Source organism: Quercus suber, unplaced genomic scaffold (genome assembly GCF_002906115.3).
Source record: "Quercus suber isolate HL8 unplaced genomic scaffold, Cork oak 2.0 scaffold_28, whole genome shotgun sequence".
NCBI lineage: Eukaryota > Viridiplantae > Streptophyta > Magnoliopsida > Fagales > Fagaceae > Quercus > Quercus suber.
This window is the reverse complement of record NW_027069493.1, coordinates 1219740-1240113: the sequence shown is the minus strand read 5'-3', so window position 1 is coordinate 1240113 and position 20374 is coordinate 1219740. Positions and strand designations below refer to the sequence as shown.

Here is a 20374-nt window from a genome sequence, read left to right as displayed (position 1 = left end):
CTATCTTTTTGTGAAAGAAAAATGTGGTAGTCCTAGTGGTAGGAGAGGAAACTTTTTCAGTTGTTCCACTGATAGGCTCATGAGCACTAACAGTCTTCACTCAGTCAGACTCGGAGAGCCCATATATGCCTGCACGAGTGGAACCCCACTGTCACTGCTTGCTGACAAGTGAGTGAAACCGAAATTCAAGCATCAAGTTTTCCAAAGGAAAGTAAGGGACACCACTTGTTGGTCTCTATCATTTAACAGGGATTCTCTGTCTGACAACCCCTTCGAATGGTTGCCATCAACATTGCTGTGATTCATCTGGAATGTACAAAGTACAAGTATATATATTCTCCCCCACAAAAAAAAAATTAATAATAATAATATTCTTTAACAACAAAGTTATGGATATAAAAAATTCCTGATTGATAATGAAAAATGATGTTACACAAATTGTAATTTATCTCAACAATTATTAGGAAAAAAAATGGTAAAAATATAAATTACATCATTTAAGTTTGGATAATTTGTTTCGCCCCTAAAGTTTAATATTTGACCTTTTCGTCTTTAAAGTTTACATTTGTTGTCAATTTGATCATTCCATCCATTTCCCTCGATAAGTTTTTGTTTGGTTATTTGGTTGATTTCCTCTCTCCAAAAAAATTAAATAAATTTGGTGGATTTCAGATTTGAGACCTCACCTCACTTGTGCTTGTTTTTTTATTTGGTGCATTCTTTCTGGTGTGAGGATTTAAGAGATGTGTTGGGTATGTAAGGATTGAAGTATTTGGTGTTCTTATTATAGAGAGAAAAAGGTTTCGAAATTTGATGTAAGGCTCGGTTGAAATGATTTGTGGTTCTAAAATATATGGTGGCTTGGGAATCAACTGTGGCAATGACGATTCACATTTCACAGCAGTTTTGGTCAAGGTGGTTATGGACCTTTTTCTTTTTTTTTAAAAAAATACTATTATTTATTAAATTTTATATTTTATTTCAACACAAAAATAAGAAAAAAATGAAACTTGAAAGATCAATTGACCTAAATTTAAAGGTCTCTCTCTCTCTCTCTCTTAATTGTTATAATAGAATTCAAACCTATAACATCCAATTTATAATGATTATTTTTATCATCAAATTAAAACACCAATTAATTTTTAATATAAACCTAATTCAAGACAATACCAACTAAGCTAACTAAAATCTATAGTAATCTTTTTTTCTTTTCTTTTTTTTTTTGAGAAACAAATCTATAGTAATCTTTAAGTCTCTTTTTTCCTGGATAAATATTTTATTTATCAAACAACTCAAAAGTACAACAAGAGAGGCTACGCCTGGGCCATCTCTAACCAAAACCCGACCAGTCGAGATGGGAACCGGACTATAGACCAATTCAAAAGTGCTTAATCTCTTCCTTTAATCATATAAAAGGCATTCCTTCTCCCTCACTACAACAACTACTACTACTACTACTACAACAAAAAATCCTACCTAAACTTCTTGCGGGAAGATTGAAAATTGCACGCATTATTTCTTATTATCATGTGTCATTTGTTAACCGCTTTGATAAGAAAATGACTTTGAGTATCAAATCGATCTTGTCAACTTTGTCTTATCTCTTTCTTAAAAGGAATCTTGACAATGTACGATGATGTGTTGGCTTTTAAGTTTCAATTTTAAACATATGACCAATCATCTAGGCTTTGATTGGTTGGGCGGAAAAAGGTGGAGATGGAAAATTTTAGTTTTTTCTTATATTTTGTTTGGTTAGAATGGTGGAAAAATGAAAGAATAAAAACTCTTTTATTTGGTTGAAACGTAAAATAAGATGATAAGAAATATAGTTTGTATAAATTTACTCTTATATCTCTATATAGGAAAAAAATTAATACTTTATAAGCACAAAAAATAAAAACCCTAATGTTTAAAAAAAAAAAAAAAAACTAAGTGGAAGGAAGAGAGGGGTGGATGGGTAAATTTCCATCTAAAACCCTCTCCCTCTCTCATTTTCTCCCCAATTTGGAAAGATAAGAAAATAGTGGCCTTGGGGGAAAACACGTGCGTCATCATTTTTCTCCTCCGGTCTCCTTGACTTTTCTGTAATATTGGACAGATAGGCCCCAGTCCATATAACCCGCACATGTGCCCAAACTGTGTTGTCATATGATCCAACAATGTTTAGATAGCATATTTGATAAATACATGATAAGTTTCTTGTGGTTGTGGAGTATCAAAACAAAATTTAAAAATTAAAAAAAAAAATCCATTAAGTTTTTTTTTTTTTTTTTTAATGAACAAAAAATCCATTAAGTAATAAACTATTAGTTCTTAACCAACTTTGACAATAAATCAACAATTTGAAGTACTTTTTTTGTGAACTCTTGGTAAACCAGTTGTATATAGATGTAGCAAGATTTGTTTCATAAGTAAGAATCTTGGAGTTCATACCTGTTATTGGACCTCTAAATTGGGTGTCTTATGGGTATAAGGGTATTTTGAAAATTTGCACCAATTAGTTGGATTAATATTACATATAAACGCTATCGTAACTCTATTTTTTTCTTATAATGAATTATTAGCAGCTCGTTTTTGTGGACATGGGCACGCTACCTAATTACGTGAATCCAATATGTTGATTTCTCTCATTTCCTTTCATAAATCATGTGCAGTCCGATTTTTCACAACAAAGAAGCTCCTTCAACATCTCTTCATCTGCAAAAAAAATTATCAATGCGAAAACCTTGAGACAAAGAACTGATCTTTGACCAGGAGAAAAAAAGGTGATCTGCAATGAATTGGCATTAAAACTGATAAAGAATCAATACACGATGTACCTACTAGTTTTGACATGGTCATAGAAAAAAATAGTCCAAGTCGAATAAGCCAACTCAACAGAATAAAGAGGTAACATCGTGTGCAGTGTGGGCAAAAAAAAAAAAATAATAATAAAGTCAATTTTGCCAACTCAAAAATATAAAAAATAGTTTATGATACCATTTCAAAGTCAGAAACTCTTATCTTGAAAACCCAATGTCAAAACAGCCATCACACCAAATTATTTTAACTCGATACCAAATTATCATTTTTTTTTTTTTTTAAAAAAAATGGTCAAAAGCTCCCAACATTACATAACAGTGTTAAGCATAGTTTGTACTATGCTTTAAAATTGGTTCAATCCTAATTACTTTCAAGTATTTTTCATTTCTGGATGCAAGATAAACGCAAAAGGCAATTTAAATCCAAGGAGACTATAGATCCATTTGGATATAACTTATTTTTGCTAAAACTAAAAACTGAAAATACTATAGCAAAATAATTTTTAAATATGTGAATAGTACCGTGTGACCTATTTTTATTTTTTTTTTCTGAATAAAGTGATTGTGGATCCCATGAACAGTGCATGAACAATACTAGAACAGTGCGTGAACAGTGACATTTGTCTCATGAACATTAAATTTTGTCTCCCTGAAACGCGTGAAAGCAAAAAAAAGAAAAAAAAAAAAAGAAGAAAAAAGTGCAACGCAAGATTCAGCGAAAACGCTGAATCCAAACCCACACTAGGTGTGAGTTTGGATTGCAATGAAATCCAACTACTTTTGCATTTTAAACAAGTGGGTTCCGTGCACTGTTCACGGGACCCACAAGTACTGATTTCAGCAAATTTTTTTTTTAAAATTGAGTCCCATGATACTATTCACATATTTAAAAATTATTTTACTATTGTATTTTTAGTTTTCAGCGGTAAGCGGTATCTAAACCGCCCTTTAGAGGTAGAAGTCTAAAGTTACTACTAAAGTACGGTGTCACTAGCACAAAGATGTGGCAATTTTGATAAAATTTTACTGTTGATCAGAGAAGGCCCAACAATCCGAGAGAGATTTGCCAATGCCTTTTTTTTTTTTTAGCTTTTGCTAGGGTTCCCCAGCGGGTAATAAATGTACAATTGCTTAGGCCGCAGTTGACATCCTTGCAATCTACTGCTAACAATGGTTAAAAGTTAAAACAAGTGTAACCAATAACCTGCATTACAAGCTTTGAATCTAATGGTAAACATGACAAATATCTTGTACAGTAACGAAAGAAATCACATCTTGAATGAGCATTATTAATATAATGTAACGTGGTGCCACACTATCAAGCTGACAATTACAAATTTTTTTTTTCTTTTTCTTTTTCTGTTATTTCCTGTTCGAAACTACACTTGGCAAAGCATCTTCGAAACTTCTGTTGATCAAACAGAAATTTGATTATTTTCAGACTTGAATGAGAGAACAAAGGAAGAGAAGAAAATAACAGAGCACAACTGAGAGCATAATTGCACATCTAATCAAACACCTATCTGTGGCTCTAAAACAACCTTGACAAAATAAATTTATTTGTTTTATCACCAAACCCAAGACTAGCATTCATCTTCATCTTTGAGGAGGATCCACCGTCCGAACATTTGCGCCTGTCATTCCTTCAATTCGGTCTTTGGTAATCTCCACAAAGTGGCCCACTATTTCGTGGAACTGCTTCAACCCTGACAATGGGAGAATGATGGAGGACCGATCAGAACCGGCAACCTGCAATTTTCATAGGATTAATATGCATATGTATTTTACATCATCAATTTTCAATAAGAAATTACACAAATAAATCCTCTGTAGCATCTCAAAGATAACTTTTCCATGGGCATACCTCAGATATCCTTAAGAAATGGCCTCTGTTATTGCTCCCAAGATCAAAGAAGAATCTCTTCTGGTCAGCTCTAATTACTTTTGAAACCCCCATGTTACCTATTTCATCTTGTGCCGGCAATTCGACTGATCTGTCCACGTTCAAGTCAGAACTTGGGGCAGGTTGACTACTGTGGCCAGAAATGAAGCCAGCACCTACATCATCAGAAAGCCCAACAAGACGTTCTGAAGATTCAGAACTTGGCTGCATGGGAGAGAGGGAAGAATAAATGTGAGACCCCTTTATAGTTGGCAATAATTTCACTGTGAAAACTGGAAGGAGAGGAGTTTGTTAATGAAAAAACAAGAATACCTGATTCGGCAGTATGAAAAGCCTTGATGCTTCATTGATTTCTGCCAAAATGTTCCTAAATGCTGCCCACCCTTCATCCCGGGTGCTTCCTGCAGGAACAATGATTGTACTGCGATTTCTACTTACAGAGGCTTCAGATACCTGCCCAAAATGATCAATTAGAGCCATTAGCGTAAGGGAAACAAAAATGAGAGTCTAGCTAAAAATTCCTTCTCTTGTTCATGATTGCTAGACTTCATGCAAAGCAAGATTAGAACAATTAGTATCTCAGTAAGCAGGTGTAAGTAAAAGGTAATAGATTTAGACGTAACATTTATAAGGCAAAAGTAACTGCCATTATAGTCAACAATTTGGAATCAGTGACAGCTAGGCTAGAAAGTTGCCAAAAGCTACTCGGCAGGTGGGAAAGATAAATTCAAATAATCGAAGGTGCTTCACAAAGAGGATGGTGATTTGGTAGTAAGATTCTTGCGTGTTCATAGTTATATTACTACAAACAAACTTTTTGGAGGTCTGGTGTAGAGAGAACTATTTTAGAGAAGATTGTTCCGGGTCTTCGGATTTGAAAGAGAAGGTGCATTGAGAGTGCAAGGAGCACAACCAAAATTATTTTAAAATCTTTTCCAAATTCATTTTTGAATTTTAAATTTAATCCTTAATATTGTTGAGGATTTCATAGGATGATTTTGTGGGATATATTTTGCTTAATTTAGGCTTTACTTTTGATGTATCTCTGAAAGCCCTATTAAAGGGGTAAAAAAAGGCTCTAGGAAATATTTTGAGAAGTGCAATTTGAATTAAATATTTCTGATTATAGATGTTTCTCTAAGCTTGGTGGTTATTCAAAGCACCCTTAGGTGGTGAAGCCTAGAGATTGTCTTTTTTTTTCTTTTCTTTTTTTCTTTTTTTTTTCACCCTTTTGTCCTGCATCAAAGACCAGCGTTGTACCTTGAGGAAAGTGAGGCCATTCTAAGGAGAGACTCACACTAACTGGAAGTATTTTCAGTTCCCTGGTGGGCTACTTTAAATTGTTTTGAAACCATCCACTAAGAGGTTAGGATCCAAGGATTAAGCTCTCTCTTTCTCTAATTCAGTTACAGGTCCTTATGGTGTGAGTTTGTGGAGGACTATAAGACATGGCTGGCCTACCTTTTCAGTACGAGACTGGGGATGGGTTTAGAGTGAAGTTTTGGGAGGATTTGTGGTGCAGGGAGAGCCCTCTAAAAATGTGTGTTTCCAAGATATTCAGGATCAACTGGGATAACGAGGCTTGTGTGGCAGATCTTATGAAGTTCTCCAATGGGGTTCTTCATTGGGATCTGATGTTTGTGAGAGCTGTACAGGATTGAGAGTTGGAGTCTTTGTCCAATTTTATGGATATTACTTATGGTCTGTTTGTGATGGGAGATGGGGAGGATAACATTTGTTGGCAGCCAGCTAAGAGTACAGGTTTTGAGGTTAGTAGCTATAACCAGGTTTTCAATACTGCTAGTAATCACTCATTCCCTTGGAATGGAAGCCAAAAGTTCCTTATAGTCTTTTTTTTTTTTGGGGACTGTATCTATGGGGAAAATTTCAACAATTGGTAATTTACGAAAAAGAAATGTTTGGATATTGGATTGGTGTTATATGTGTAAAAATAACAGGGAATCAGTAGATCATCTGTTACTTCATTGTCCTACTGCTATTGAGCTCGGGACTATTGTGTTCGCTTTGTTTGGAGTTCATTGGGTGATGCCAAACACAGTGGTTGATCTACTAGCTTGTTGGAAATGGAAGTTTGGGTGTCATCGCAAATCGCAATGGCATTATTTGGATGGCTATTCCTCATTGTTTGATTTGGTGCATTTGACGGGAGAGAAATAACTAGAGATTTGAGAATTTTGAGAGGACTTTAACAGATCTTAAATCTTTTTTATTTAAAACTTTGTTTTCATGGATGTCTATTGTAGGTGGTCATTTTATATGTTCATTTTGCAATTTGATGGATCTTTGTAATTTGTGTGTTTGACTATATTGATCACCAGTTATATACATCCTGCATACTTGGGTGACTTTTTTTTGGGGGGAAGGGGGTGTATTCCAACTACATTTTCTAGTGGATTATTACCGCTTGGAGGGCGGCGGAGAGGTTTTACGCTGAGGGTTTCGGTTTCCTCTTTGATAATACATCGCGTGTTGTCCTTATGTTTGTATCTCTCTTCCTTTATCTTTGCCTTTTATTTTCTGTTGTGGATGTGATTATAATTGGCTTAGATTGTTTATCAATTCTGTATTTAGCTTATGTTCATGTTCCGCACATTAATTGTTTGATAATAAGTTTGAATTGATTTTTTGTAATTTGGGGTCTAAATGTTCAAAAATGTTTTGCACGCATTTTGAACTTTCATAAGACTTACTGAAAACATGCACATTAAGCTAACCATTAACCAGTGGCATTAAAAGCAAGCAAAACTGCTAACTTGTCCTCCCTAGAAGTTAAAGTACTTAGGTAACCCTCATTAGGCAAGCTTCTGACCTTTCAAGCAGTTTCCGAAAACTCAAAACTCATATAGGCAATAAAAAGGTCTAATAAAAGGATGCAAGCATAGAAAGCAATTGTGAATCACACGCCTCTCGCTTAAAAAATTGTATCCATTGACATACTATTCAGTTAAAATTCTTGATAATGTGAGCATATCCATAAGAATTTCATTAAACTTTTAACATGTGCAAGTGATCGGCATATAGGCATGGTTAAACAATATAGTACATAAGATATAGAAAATAAAAAGAACGTGAAATATGTACAAATATGTCTGCCTAATTGTATGCGTGTTTTGGCAGTGCAAAATCTTAACTCAAAAACCTTAAACCTTAAATCTTAAATTGTTAAGAGAGTAACAGGCTACTAATTAGGGACTTCTTAATTTTGTTTTATTTCTGATACAGTAGTAAGGTCAAAATGGTTGATAAAATCTCTCTCCCGAGATATCATNAAGGGGGGGGGGGGGGGGAGGGGTTAATAAAACTGCATTATTAATAATAATTATATATATATAAAAAAAAAAAAAATCTCTTTCTCTAGTGAGTGAATCAATAAATGAGAAACAAAAAATTCTAGCACAAGGGGTAATTATAGCAGTAGAAGGTGTCATCTTAGCCAATGAGATCCCCCATGCCATCATCATCCAGCCAACTGGAATCATTTGAAGCATGGCTCAGTCCATAAAAAGAAAGAGAGAGAGAGTCAAATGTCCTAGAGGAACATGTGAGAGAGTGACAAGTAATAGGGAGGACATGTAAGCCCAACTTCCTTGGAAAGGTTGTGGATGATTGCACCTCCCAAGGCCGAGCACAACACTTAACTTTAGCCACCAAGTCAAGATCCTTAAACATTCCCAAAATGACTCAAGGAGGAGCTTGTATGATACAAGGAATTTAGTTGAGTCATCCCTTCTTAGAGATAAGTTAGCAATGTACCTGACGGGCTCCCTAGGCCCTGCTCCCAACCTAGGCAGGCAGAAAGCATGTTAAAGTGCTACTCTATCTGCATAGTGAGATGTTAACCCCAAGCATCATATAATTTGGATTATATAAAACGGTCTCTCAAACTGGGGTGCTTAGTGAAACGCAAACCCCTCAAATACATTGGCGAAAATTTTATTCAAGGATTTATATTTGAATTAGTGAATTATCTTCCATAGCACAAGTAGGACCAAAGATGGCGGATCTATATTGTAGCTTGAGCTATTTGGAATTGCTTAAAGTTGCTTTACATCCAGGAACAATTTTTAGTGAAAATTAACTTGTTCCTCATATTGCTACCTAATCTTAAATCTTATACAACTCCCCCCCCCCCCTTTTTCGATGAATACATACATGTGTGTAGAGATGAAATGAAAATGCAGGAATAAATCTAGTAAATTCTAACACAAAGTGTAAGACTAATGCAAATCCACTAAACAAATATATATGGTAGTCGGGAGACATGTTATGTCCAGTTACAATATAATAGCTCCTCTGATGTATGTCGTGCATTTTCAACATCATCATTCAACAGTAGCTCAAGGTCAGAGTTCATGATCCAATTCCCCCAGCCCCCACGCCAACCAACCCTTTTACCACCTAAGCTATGTCCAGGGATGAAGTTGTAACTGATTTTAGTTGTTTTGTCAGCATATTAGTGTAACACATTCATCTAACCCAAAACTGGTTGTGAGCTGCATAAACCTTCAAAGCAATATAAGACAAAAAAAAGGCTCATAGACCAGGAGTAATTAGATATGCATCAAGGGTGAGCATGAATACTCATGCTGTAGTTAGATCTATCAATTTATTATAAGGTGTAAGGTAGAAATTTATCAACCATCTTGTTGGCTTTATTCTGTACCAATTTGCTTGTAATTTAGCACTTAGTAACCCTGTATTTAGGTAGGTTTCATGTAAGGGTAGTGTGTGAAGAGAGTGAAGAGAAGCTCAAATTTGTGCAAAGAAGCAAAGTTTCGCGGTTAGGACTCGCGGCTAACTCGCGACTGACAAGCCGCCAACTGCAGACACGTGAGAAGCACACAGAGGAGCTGAAGGGTCGCGCCAGCCGTCGCATTACAGGACAAAAGTCCCAAGCTGGCCAGGCCGTTACCTCGCAACTTGAACTCGCGACTTGGACAAGCTGTGAGGCCAAGCCGCCAAGTTACCCTGTTTGGCAAAAACTGACTCTTTGTATTCCAAACACACACCACTATATATAGACCCTTATACCCATAAAATCAAGAGAGCTTCCAGAGAGAATTTTTGTGAGAGAAACCCTAGAGAAAATAAGATTGCCTCATCCCCAATTTTTACCTAAGAGACCTACAACATAATTTTGTTTTATTTCTGATACAGTAGTAAGGTCAAAATGGTTGATAAAATCTCTCTCCCGAGATATCATACCATCGCATAACAAAATGACAGAAATGAGAGCTTTGTGCACTGAATACGACCTTTACAGAAAAAGAAAACGCGCACGGTTAACGAAAGTCTTACAGTTGAAAAGCAAAAAATGCGGATGTGATGTTTTTGAGTGGCAATGTATGAATAATGAAGACTGAATTTCAATTGAGGTATACCTTCAAGAAACGACCTCTCCGATTTTGGCCAATGTCGAAGTAAAAGACCTGAAAAAGTCAAAAGAAAAAGTTTTCAATTGAGAATAATAATGAAAATGTATTAAAGAAAAAAAAAATTGAAATTTTTTTTTTTTTTTTTTGTAGTTTGCCTTGGTATCGAGCTGCAATTCTTTGCTGAAGACGTCTTGATCTTCGGAATTGACATAGTAATTGAAGAGATCAAGGAACCAGGAAATGCCGGAGAAAGGGACGATGATGGTGGACCTAGTGGCGGAGGTCTTCTCGGAGATCTTGAGATAACGGCCTCGAGGGTTTTCCTTGAGATCGAAGTAGAACAACTTGTGTTCAACTTGCAGCGTTTTACAAAGCAACTCCACGTCGTTTCCTATTCCTCCTCCTCCTCCTCCACCACCACCTCCTCCGCCTCCGCCTCCGCCTCCAGCTCCTGCTCCACCGCTACCTCCACCACCACCGCCTGAATTCCCCTCCATTCCAAAAAAAGAAAAAAACTAAATTGGGTTTTGAGCTATATGAGGTATGAGCAGTAGATCTGAACAATAATTGGTGAATTGTACTGAGGGCACTAATGTGTAAAATTGTGATTTTTTTTTTTTTTTTGGTTTGTGGATTTTGGTATAATTTAGGGGTTTGTAGCAGAGTTAGACTTTAGGGGAGGATGAGGATTAATGGGGAGATGGTGGGAATTGACTTGGTCTCGTTTCCATGTTTACGCTATTTTCAATTTCTAATTATTTCTTTCTTTCTTTTTTTTATAAACAACAAAAGCAAATATATCTAAATGCTATGCTCACCATTTTGATGACAAATTTTAGATATTAATTTGTTACTGATTTTAATTTATAACTAAAATTACTTATTTATCAGTCAATAACAACTATTAATAATATGTTATTTAGTATTTATCGTGAAAATATTATGACTAAAAATGGCAAATTTGTATTTTTTTACCTTCATCAATTGTTACTCTTCACTGTTATTATTTTGGTATTCATTTTGCTTTAAAAACAGAGGTTTTTTTTTTTTTTTTTGGTTTTTCTGTTTTTGAAATCAGAGTTAATTTTTATAGTATTATACTAGATTCTCATCCTAACTTTTTGATCCCTGACGGAAGTTACCCTGCCTTTTTAAAATGACTTTTTGACTTGACACCAATCGTTCCTTCGTTCTTTCTTTCTTTCCCTTCCATTTCCAAATGTCGAGAATCATCCTTGAACTCGCTGCTGCTGCCCTTTTTCTTTTGTTTTTTATCTGTCCCCCCCTCCCCCTACTCACCCAAAAGGTCTTTTTCAACCTGTTTTTTTTTATACGAGAAAATACTAGTATACAGAATACACATTTTATTACACTCACTTAAAATGCTAGTCATGATTTCGTGTCTTTGTCCCTTTGGGACATCTGATTTCGTGTCTTTCAAATATATGCATAAGAATGTGTGTAATAGGGGGAATATTGGTTGGTACGGTCGAGTTTTGGGGGATTTTTAACCCAAATTGTGATGATTAGTTTTCTAAAAAAATAGAACCACAGCTACACCGTAAGGATTAGAATGCAAACTTTGGCGACGACCTCTTCCATTGGTCGGACAGTCGAATTCCAACATACGTCTATAAAACCAAATCGAAATCTACAAACACAAAGCTAATCGAAACCCAGTAACCCATAGCCACATATCGAAAAGATTGAAATCCATAATCACATAACATAAAAAAAAGGTATATGAGTCTAAAAATCTCAGTAGTGTTTGATTATCTAACTAAAAAAGCACGTTGAAATATACAATGCTATGATCAAATAGCAACATAATTTGCTCAGATTGACTAAGAGAACTTCAATCTACATGAGTTGTAATACGATCTGCAAATATGGGTTGAAAGTTGTAACATGACCATTGCACCTGGTAGTCGACAACGACTCATTGAGAAAAAGATGGAGAGGAATAGATTTGGTCATCTAGGAAAGTCAAAAAAATTGATATGCATGAAATGGAAATGAACGGATCACTGGATCATGAGTATTATATATATCATCAATTGGTCCGTATTGTTGGAATCGCGGATTCATGGTCAACAATTTCGTTGCGCGACATTGGAAAGCCACACTCACCTTCGATTGCCACCCCCATTCACTGTCAGTAGCCCCATTGAGCAGTTCAAGTAGTGCGATGCGAGTCAATCTTGCTATTCGGATTTGGGCATGAACACCCCTAATTATAATCATGAGAATAACTTATTTGAATCCTAATTCTTCTTGTGAAGGAAGGAAAGTAATATCACTAAATTACAAGTAAACTATAAGCCTCTTGGCAAATTATTTCGATAGTTGATACATGTATAATTATATTTAAACAATTTCAAGATAAGTCAATAATGAAATACACATTTAGGGCATGTTTGGTAGATTGTAATAATGATTACATTGGAATAAAAATAGGTATTACAAGGAATGAAAGATGCTGTAATGTAATAATTATTCATATTCAGTTGTTTGGTAACCCTATAGTAATAGAACTCTGAATTTGTATTCCACATATTTGGTACAACATCTTAAAATGATGTAATGAAAGCTTTTTAAATCAAATTGCCTAAAATGCCCTTATTATAATAAATACATTTTTTATAAGGATTACTTTAATAAACTCAATCTTAAATGGAGACCTCTAATGAATTTTTTTTTTTTTTTTTGGTTTTTTTTTTTTGAATTACTTTCATTTCATTGCATTAAAATTAACTTGTCTTTTTTTTTCTTCTCAACGTGTCTTCTTCTCAATGTTGTCTCACACCTGTAAAATTTGCCCAACAAACAGTATCACTATTTCATTATTCGTTCAACTGTAAATACTACCAACAACTAAATATTTCAGTTTGAAATCCCATTCATTCATTTTTGTTGATGTATGTTCTTTGTTATATAAAATTTCAATAACATAAAACCCCATTCATTCAAACTAAAGGTTGACTAACCATTGAAAAGTCTTAAAATGCCCAAATTATATAAAATTTCAATAACATAACATCCCATTTACCTAAAAAAACACCACAATTATCCAAAATTCTTAAGAGCCCCATGTTCAAGTGGGATAAAAAAAGAAGCATAATGCAAATTGAATTTTCCAACCTTTGTAAGCCACTCAAAAGTCCCCATTAATAAGGCCTTTCACCCATTCTTCCTTCTCAACATCCAGCATGCTCAAGAAAACATCTATTAGTTCATGTTGACAAGCAATCAATTTAGTTGCCTTTTGACACTCCTTAGTTGTAAGGCCAGGTAGTTTTAGTAATTCATCATTGATTTTGGACCTACTTTTAGCTACTACAACTCCAATGACTGCCTTGCTAAGGTTATCTGATGCATCCTTTAACTAAGCAGCAAGAATGATTGTAACTTCTTTCATCGCTTCTACCATATTATCTTCATCACTTTGAATTCTTCTTTTCTTTTTTCGAGCATTCTGTTCTTCTCCATTACTGCCAGGGGTGAGAATTTGCGTGCAATCCACGTCTTCAGGAATATCATCTAATTTGTCATCCAAATTAGGAGTATTTTTTTTTCTCCTTGTTTTGCTGCATTTGGATTAGTAGTCACCATACCAATTCTATTTTAAGGATTATCATCGATTGCCTTTTTTTAATAGATAAGATAGAATTTCAACATATGACTTCTACTCTATTAACTACACCCGCCCTTGTATAAGAAGAGGAAAAAATTAGCTTATAGTGGTGCTAAAAATAGCTTCTTAGCAACACTATATACGAAAAAAAAAAAAAAAGTGTTGCAAATTGAGATCGCAAAGAGCTCTATTTAGGGTCCATCCAAATCCAAAGAAACCAAACATCTTATTTGTTAAATCACAAGAATATGCACAGAACACAGGTAAAAGATATAAAATCTTAATTAAAATGTGGCTCTTATTTGCTGATCCAATTCATTTTTTAATCAAGCAACACACACTACACACTAGCTTTTGAACAAAATACAAAATCCCAGCAAGCAACTAACATCTTGTGGTTCTATCACATATTAAAAATTTACATGTTTTCTTATTCTATTGTGCTCAGGAATATGTCACCTCCTTAAACAGAAAATTCAGATTATATATGCCAGTGCACTTTTAGGATTGGGATTTCAGAAGTTGGGATTTGAGGAAGACTTCTTCTATGGTTTAATGCTTTGAAGTGAGTAGTGACTCCAATGGCAATTTTAATGCTTTTGAAGCAACTCCAGTGGTGAGAGGAAGAAGTTAAGTGGTAATTATTTTCTGATTTGATCCTGGTGGTGGTCATGGTGAAACCCTTAATGGACCAGTGACGTGATCCTTCTATTGTGTATGCTAAGCATCATTCATGCACATGCGCGTGAGTTTGCAGTGTATCAAGATGTTTGTGTGTATCATATTTAAATTCTTCTTTAGCTCTGTGCCAAGCTCTTTAGCTGAATCTCTCCAACTGAGAAATAAGAGAATGCCAAATTTTTCAATGTGCCTCAGAAAAAGTTGCGTTGACCATATAAATGTGTATCTAGGGAATTATTTTTCTTGTACATCTATTTGTGTGCACAGCTAATTTACCATTTAAAAATAGTGCCTTCTTTTATATAGAATACTTAGGTTATTAGCCAACCAATTATGTTATATTACACGGTTGATTTGATACAATTGTTTTTTTTTTTTTTGAATGTTTGGATAAGTCTGCAAACAAAATCATTTTGACAAGAGCATACATTATTTACAAAATCTCACAGAAAGCATTAAATCTTATTGAAAGAGATCTCAAAGAGACACCAACCTTGTAGTTCATACAATATCTTCTTTAAAAAAAAAAAAAAGGACAAATAAAATAGCAAACCATCCCCTGACCGAAAGCTTTGTAAAATGTACGATGACTAGAGCTATCCAAGACTACCTCACCCCACAAGTTTGCCAAACCAAGGCTGAGGTATACTAGCAATGCAAGTAAAACTACTACCCTTTTTACCAAGGCATTTATTCAAAATTAGCATCCAAATCAATTCACCCAACAATTTTAAAATCAGTGACCAATAAATTAAATAAATGCACTCCCGTTACACCACTTGTCTCTCCAAATATTAACAATGTTAACATTATGAATGGAACACACGAGTTCTTTTGATTGGCTCTGTCTACTTGTTTTAACAGGTTCTCACTTGGACAAGGATCATCAGGTGCTTTAGGGAAGTAAATAATGCGAATGGTGCTGAGCCTTTTCCTCCTCAGTAAATATACTGATTCATGAAGGGTTGGGAGCAGGAATGGGAAGGGAATGAAACAAGTTTTTGTAAAGCTAAGCCATTCAGCTTCTCAAAAGACATAAATTTTGGCATAAGGATACCTACTTTGGTTATGAGATGGCTGGCAAAAAACATGCTGATGCAGCAAAGCTCCCCTCACGACCAAGATGCCACGTAAGTTTGGTAGGATGTCTGATAATATGAAATTGGCTCCTGATTGCATAAACAGCCCAGAAAACATTGATGTTGCTTTATTGATCTTGTCTATAAACATATTAAGTTCAGATCTTCTAAAAGTCAGTTGAAATTGATTTGGTTTTTGATTCATGAAGCAGTTGTGGCACATCAGGTGGTTATGACTTATGACACATTATACTCCCAGTGGTACTCAACTCAACAGCCAGTTCAAAACCATTTCTTGTAAATAGTACCTAATCCTGATCATTCATCAAATTCAAGTAGCCCACCACCTCCCTTTTGCACATGCCCAACCATCTTCAAATGTCCATTTATGTTAACCAGAATTTCATATATCCCATTGAACTGTGGATGTGATTTCTCTCCAGCAATGAATTCATGAACTCTGTTACTCACCTCAATGAAACTCCCACCTGGCATCTTCTTTACACCTGTGTCTCTCATCACCTTCCTCACCATCCCAGAGTCATTCCACCTACCTAGAGTAGCATATATATTAGATAAAAGTGCATAGTTTCCACTGTTATGGGGCTCCAACTGTAGTAGATGCAGCAATGCGTGCTCTCCTAACTCAGCATCACAGTGAACATTGGAGGCAGCAAGAAGAGACCCCATATAGCTGCATTTGGTTCAAATGGCATCTGCTTAACTAGTTCTAGGGCCTCTTGGAGATAGCCAGATCGACCAAGTAAATCGACCATGCAGCCATAGTGTTCAATTCTTGGTTCAATCCCGTACTTTGATTCCATGTTATTGAAATACCAGCGCCCCATTTCAACCAATCCAACATGGGTACAAGCAGAAAGGACGGTGATGAAAGTGACTTCATTTGGCTTAACTCTAGCCCTCTCCATGCGAAAAAACATATCAAGAGCTTCTCTTCCAAGCCCATGTAAAGCCAGTCCAGCAATAATCGTCGTCCAAGTTATGATACTTTTATGCTTCATAGTTTCAAAGACTTGTAGAGCTTTGGTTATGTTGCCTGACTTTGTGTACATGTCAATCAGTGCATTTCTGAGAGGAATAATATTCTTGTTTAACCCGAGTTTTTCAACATAGTTATGAATCCACTCCCCTAGCTCAAGAGCACCCAAATCAGCACAAGCAGAGAGTACAGCCAACATTGCAATTTCATCAGGCTCCACATTCTCATCAATCTGCATTCTGCGGAACACATTGATGGCATCATCCGGACGATTATTCTGAGCATACCCTGCAATGAGTGCAGTCCAAGAAATCACATTCCTTTGAGGCATTTTCTCAAACAAGTCCCGTGCGTTCTCTAGATCACCAATCTTAACATAACCAGCAACCATCGCATTCCACATGACCACTACATCTCCTCTAATAAAGCTCACCCCATCATCAAACAACTTACGAGCATCACAAACACATCCCCACAAGATGAATACATCTGAATCAATGCTGTAACCACATTAACTTCCGAGGCCAACCCAGTAGCAATAGCTTGAGAGTGAACAGCTCTCCCGCATTGAAGCTCGGATAATCGAACAACGGCTTTGAGTACAAAAGGGAAAGAGTAAGTGTCGGGCCGCAACCCGGACAGTTGGATTCTGTTATATACAATGATGGCTTGTTTGGAAAAGCGAGGTGACCGAGATCGAGAGAGAGCCTTGATGGTGGTGTTATAGAGATAAAGTGTGTCATTATCATCTGATGTTAATTGAGGTTGTTTGGTTTTGTGAGTGAAGAGTGAATAAGCGTATTCGATAAAGCCGAGAGAGGAAGTGGTGTCAATGAATTGGCTGAGAAGGAGGTTGTGTTGGTCGAGACCTCTCAGTACTAGGTAGGCATGAGTTTGGTGTATGTGGCTTATGTTGGAGCAACGTTTTAGCAAACAAACCAGCTCGTTTGGAGGCCATCTTCTCATAGAAGATTGGAGTTTCTCTTCTTCTTTCTTTGGTAGATGAAATTTGTGAAAGAAAAAGAGAAATTTGGTAGCCAAAAAGGCGCGAGAGAGAGATAGAGCCAAACGACTAGTAGTTTAACAGTATCTACAGTGCTAAAAATTTAGTTGCTTAGCGTCATAAAAAATTTCTTTATTTATTTTAACTACTCGCTTTACAAAATATCTAGCGACGGTGGATTTATTTTAACTTTCAACGCAATAAAATAATATAAAAATATAATAAAATAATATATTTATTGTAATAAAATAATATATACACTACAACATTTCCTTCCATCATATAATCAAGTTGGGTTCATGTTCCACACAAAGACAATCTAGACTATTCCTTAAAAGATTCTATAGAATATGCCATTTACCATTTAAAATCCTAACCGTCCATTATTCAATTAACCTCTCCACATTTTCAGTCATTCTCTTTAATTAGTTAATTAAGCTGCATTCCTTTCCATCAATACCTCAGTGTTCTTTTGATGTGGGTTTTGTGCCGGCAAAGAGTTTTGAAAGGTGATCAAGAAGAAATAGACAATTATGGTCCAAATGGAGATTAAGAAGAAATGTTTGATGGTAGTGAAGGACAACACCTCAGGTGAGAGTTTTTTTTTTTTTTTTTGAGAATCAGAGAGAGGCGAGAGTTGAGAATGGAGAGTGGGTGAAACAGAGGAAAAAAGAAAGAGAAAAAAGTGAAAGAAAGAAATATTATTTAAATGAGAGATAAGAATAAAAAATATTATTTGATTTTAGCTTTTAGCTATAGTGCACAGCCATATATAGTTGTGCATTGTAGCAATGTAGGTAAAAAATTTACCTATACCACCACTATTGCAACACTTTTTTTTTTTTTTTCGTATATAGTGTTGCTAAGAAGCTATTTTTAGCACCACTATAAGCTAATTTTTTCCTCTTCTTATACAAGGGCGGGTGTAGTTAATAGAGTAGAAGTCATATGTTGAAATTCTATCTTATCTATTAAAAAAAGGCAATCGATGATAATCCTTAAAATAGAATTGGTATGGTGACTACTAATCCAAATGCAGCAAAACAAGGAGAAAAAAAAATACTCCTAATTTGGATGACAAATTAGATGATATTCCTGAAGACGTGGATTGCACGCAAATTCTCACCCCTGGCAGTAATGGAGAAGAACAGAATGCTCGAAAAAAGAAAAGAAGAATTCAAAGTGATGAAGATAATATGGTAGAAGCGATGAAAGAAGTTACAATCATTCTTGCTGCTTAGTTAAAGGATGCATCAGATAACCTTAGCAAGGCAGTCATTGGAGTTGTAGTAGCTAAAAGTAGGTCCAAAATCAATGATGAATTACTAAAACTACCTGGCCTTACAACTAAGGAGTGTCAAAAGGCAACTAAATTGATTGCTTGTCAACATGAACTAATAGATGTTTTCTTGAGCATGCTGGATGTTGAGAAGGAAGAATGGGTGAAAGGCCTTATTAATGGGGACTTTTGAGTGGCTTACAAAGGTTGGAAAATTCAATTTGCATTATGCTTCTTTTTTTATCCCACTTGAACATGGGGCTCTTAAGAATTTTGGATAATTGTGGTGTTTTTTTAGGTAAATGGGATGTTATGTTATTGAAATTTTATATAATTTGGGCATTTTAAGACTTTTCAATGGTTAGTCAACCTTTAGTTTGAATGAATGGGGTTTTATGTTATTGAAATTTTATATAACAAAGAACATACATCAACAAAAATGAATGAATGGGATTTCAAACTGAAATATTTAGTTGTTGGTAGTATTTACAGTTGAACGAATAATGAAATAGTGATACTGTTTGTTGGGCAAATTTTACAGGTGTGAGACAACATTGAGAAGAAGACACGTTGAGAAGAAAAAAAAAGACAAGTTAATTTTAATGCAATGAAATGAAAGTAATTCAAAAAAAAAAAAAAGGGTTTATTAAACCAAAAAAAAAAAAAAAAAATTCATTAGAGGTCTCCATTTAAGATTGAGTTTATTAAAGTAATCCTTATAAAAAATGTATTTATTATAATAAGGGCATTTTAGGCAATTTGATTTAAAAAGCTTTCATTACATCATTTTAAGATGTTGTACCAAATATGTGGAATACAAATTCAGAGTTCTATTACTATAGGGTTACCAAACAACTGAATATGAATAATTATTACATTACAGCATCTTTCATTCCTTGTAATACCTATTTTTATTCCAATGTAATCATTATTACAATCTACCAAACATGCCCTAAATGTGTATTTCATTATTGACTTATCTTGAAATTGTTTAAATATAATTATACATGTATCAACTATCGAAATAATTTGCCAAGAGGCTTATAGTTTACTTGTAATTTAGTGATATTACTTTCCTTCCTTCACAAGAAGAATTAGGATTCAAATAAGTTATTCTCATGATTATAATTAGGGGTGTTCATGCCCAAATCCGAATAGCAAGATTGACTCGCATCGCACTACTTGAACTGCTCAATGGGGCTACTGACAGTGAATGGGGGTGGCAATCGAAGGTGAGTGTGGCTTTCCAATGTCGCGCAACGAAATTGTTGACCATGAATCCGCGATTCCAACAATACGGACCAATTGATGATATATATAATACTCATGATCCAGTGATCCGTTCATTTCCATTTCATGCATATCAATTTTTTTGACTTTCCTAGATGACCAAATCTATTCCTCTCCATCTTTTTCTCAATGAGTCGTTGTCGACTACCAGGTGCAATGGTCATGTTACAACTTTCAACCCATATTTGCAGATCGTATTACAACTCATGTAGATTGAAGTTCTCTTAGTCAATCTGAGCAAATTATGTTGCTATTTGATCATAGCATTGTATATTTCAACGTGCTTTTTTAGTTAGATAATCAAACAC

General features: G+C 35.1%; 2 protein-coding genes and 1 long non-coding RNA gene across 3 annotated transcripts; 1 reads left to right on the top strand and 2 right to left on the bottom strand.

The window, feature by feature from the left end:
* Positions 1-4061: 4061 nt before the first annotated feature.
* On the bottom strand, positions 4062-10833 carry LOC112036088 (transcription factor Pur-alpha 1). The gene is made up of 5 exons (XM_024068914.2): positions 10256-10833; positions 10107-10154; positions 5017-5157; positions 4666-4908; positions 4062-4550 (listed from the first exon to the last, which is right to left on the bottom strand). The coding sequence occupies exons 1-5, from the start codon at positions 10595-10597 to the stop codon at positions 4398-4400; spliced, it is 927 nt and encodes a 308-aa protein (XP_023924682.1). The 5' UTR covers positions 10598-10833; the 3' UTR covers positions 4062-4397.
* A 3067-nt stretch (positions 10834-13900) lies between these two features.
* On the top strand, positions 13901-14600 carry LOC136065814 (uncharacterized). Its single transcript, XR_010627428.1, has 2 exons — positions 13901-13997; positions 14183-14600. It is a non-coding gene; the product is annotated as an uncharacterized LOC136065814 (long non-coding RNA).
* A 470-nt stretch (positions 14601-15070) lies between these two features.
* LOC112036053 (pentatricopeptide repeat-containing protein At5g56310) lies at positions 15071-17539 on the bottom strand. Its single transcript, XM_065769499.1, is given in 3 exon segments — positions 15071-16177; positions 16180-16960; positions 16963-17539. Coding segments are annotated over 3 exon segments (1644 nt in total). The 5' UTR covers positions 17461-17539; the 3' UTR covers positions 15071-15812.
* Positions 17540-20374: the final 2835 nt, after the last annotated feature.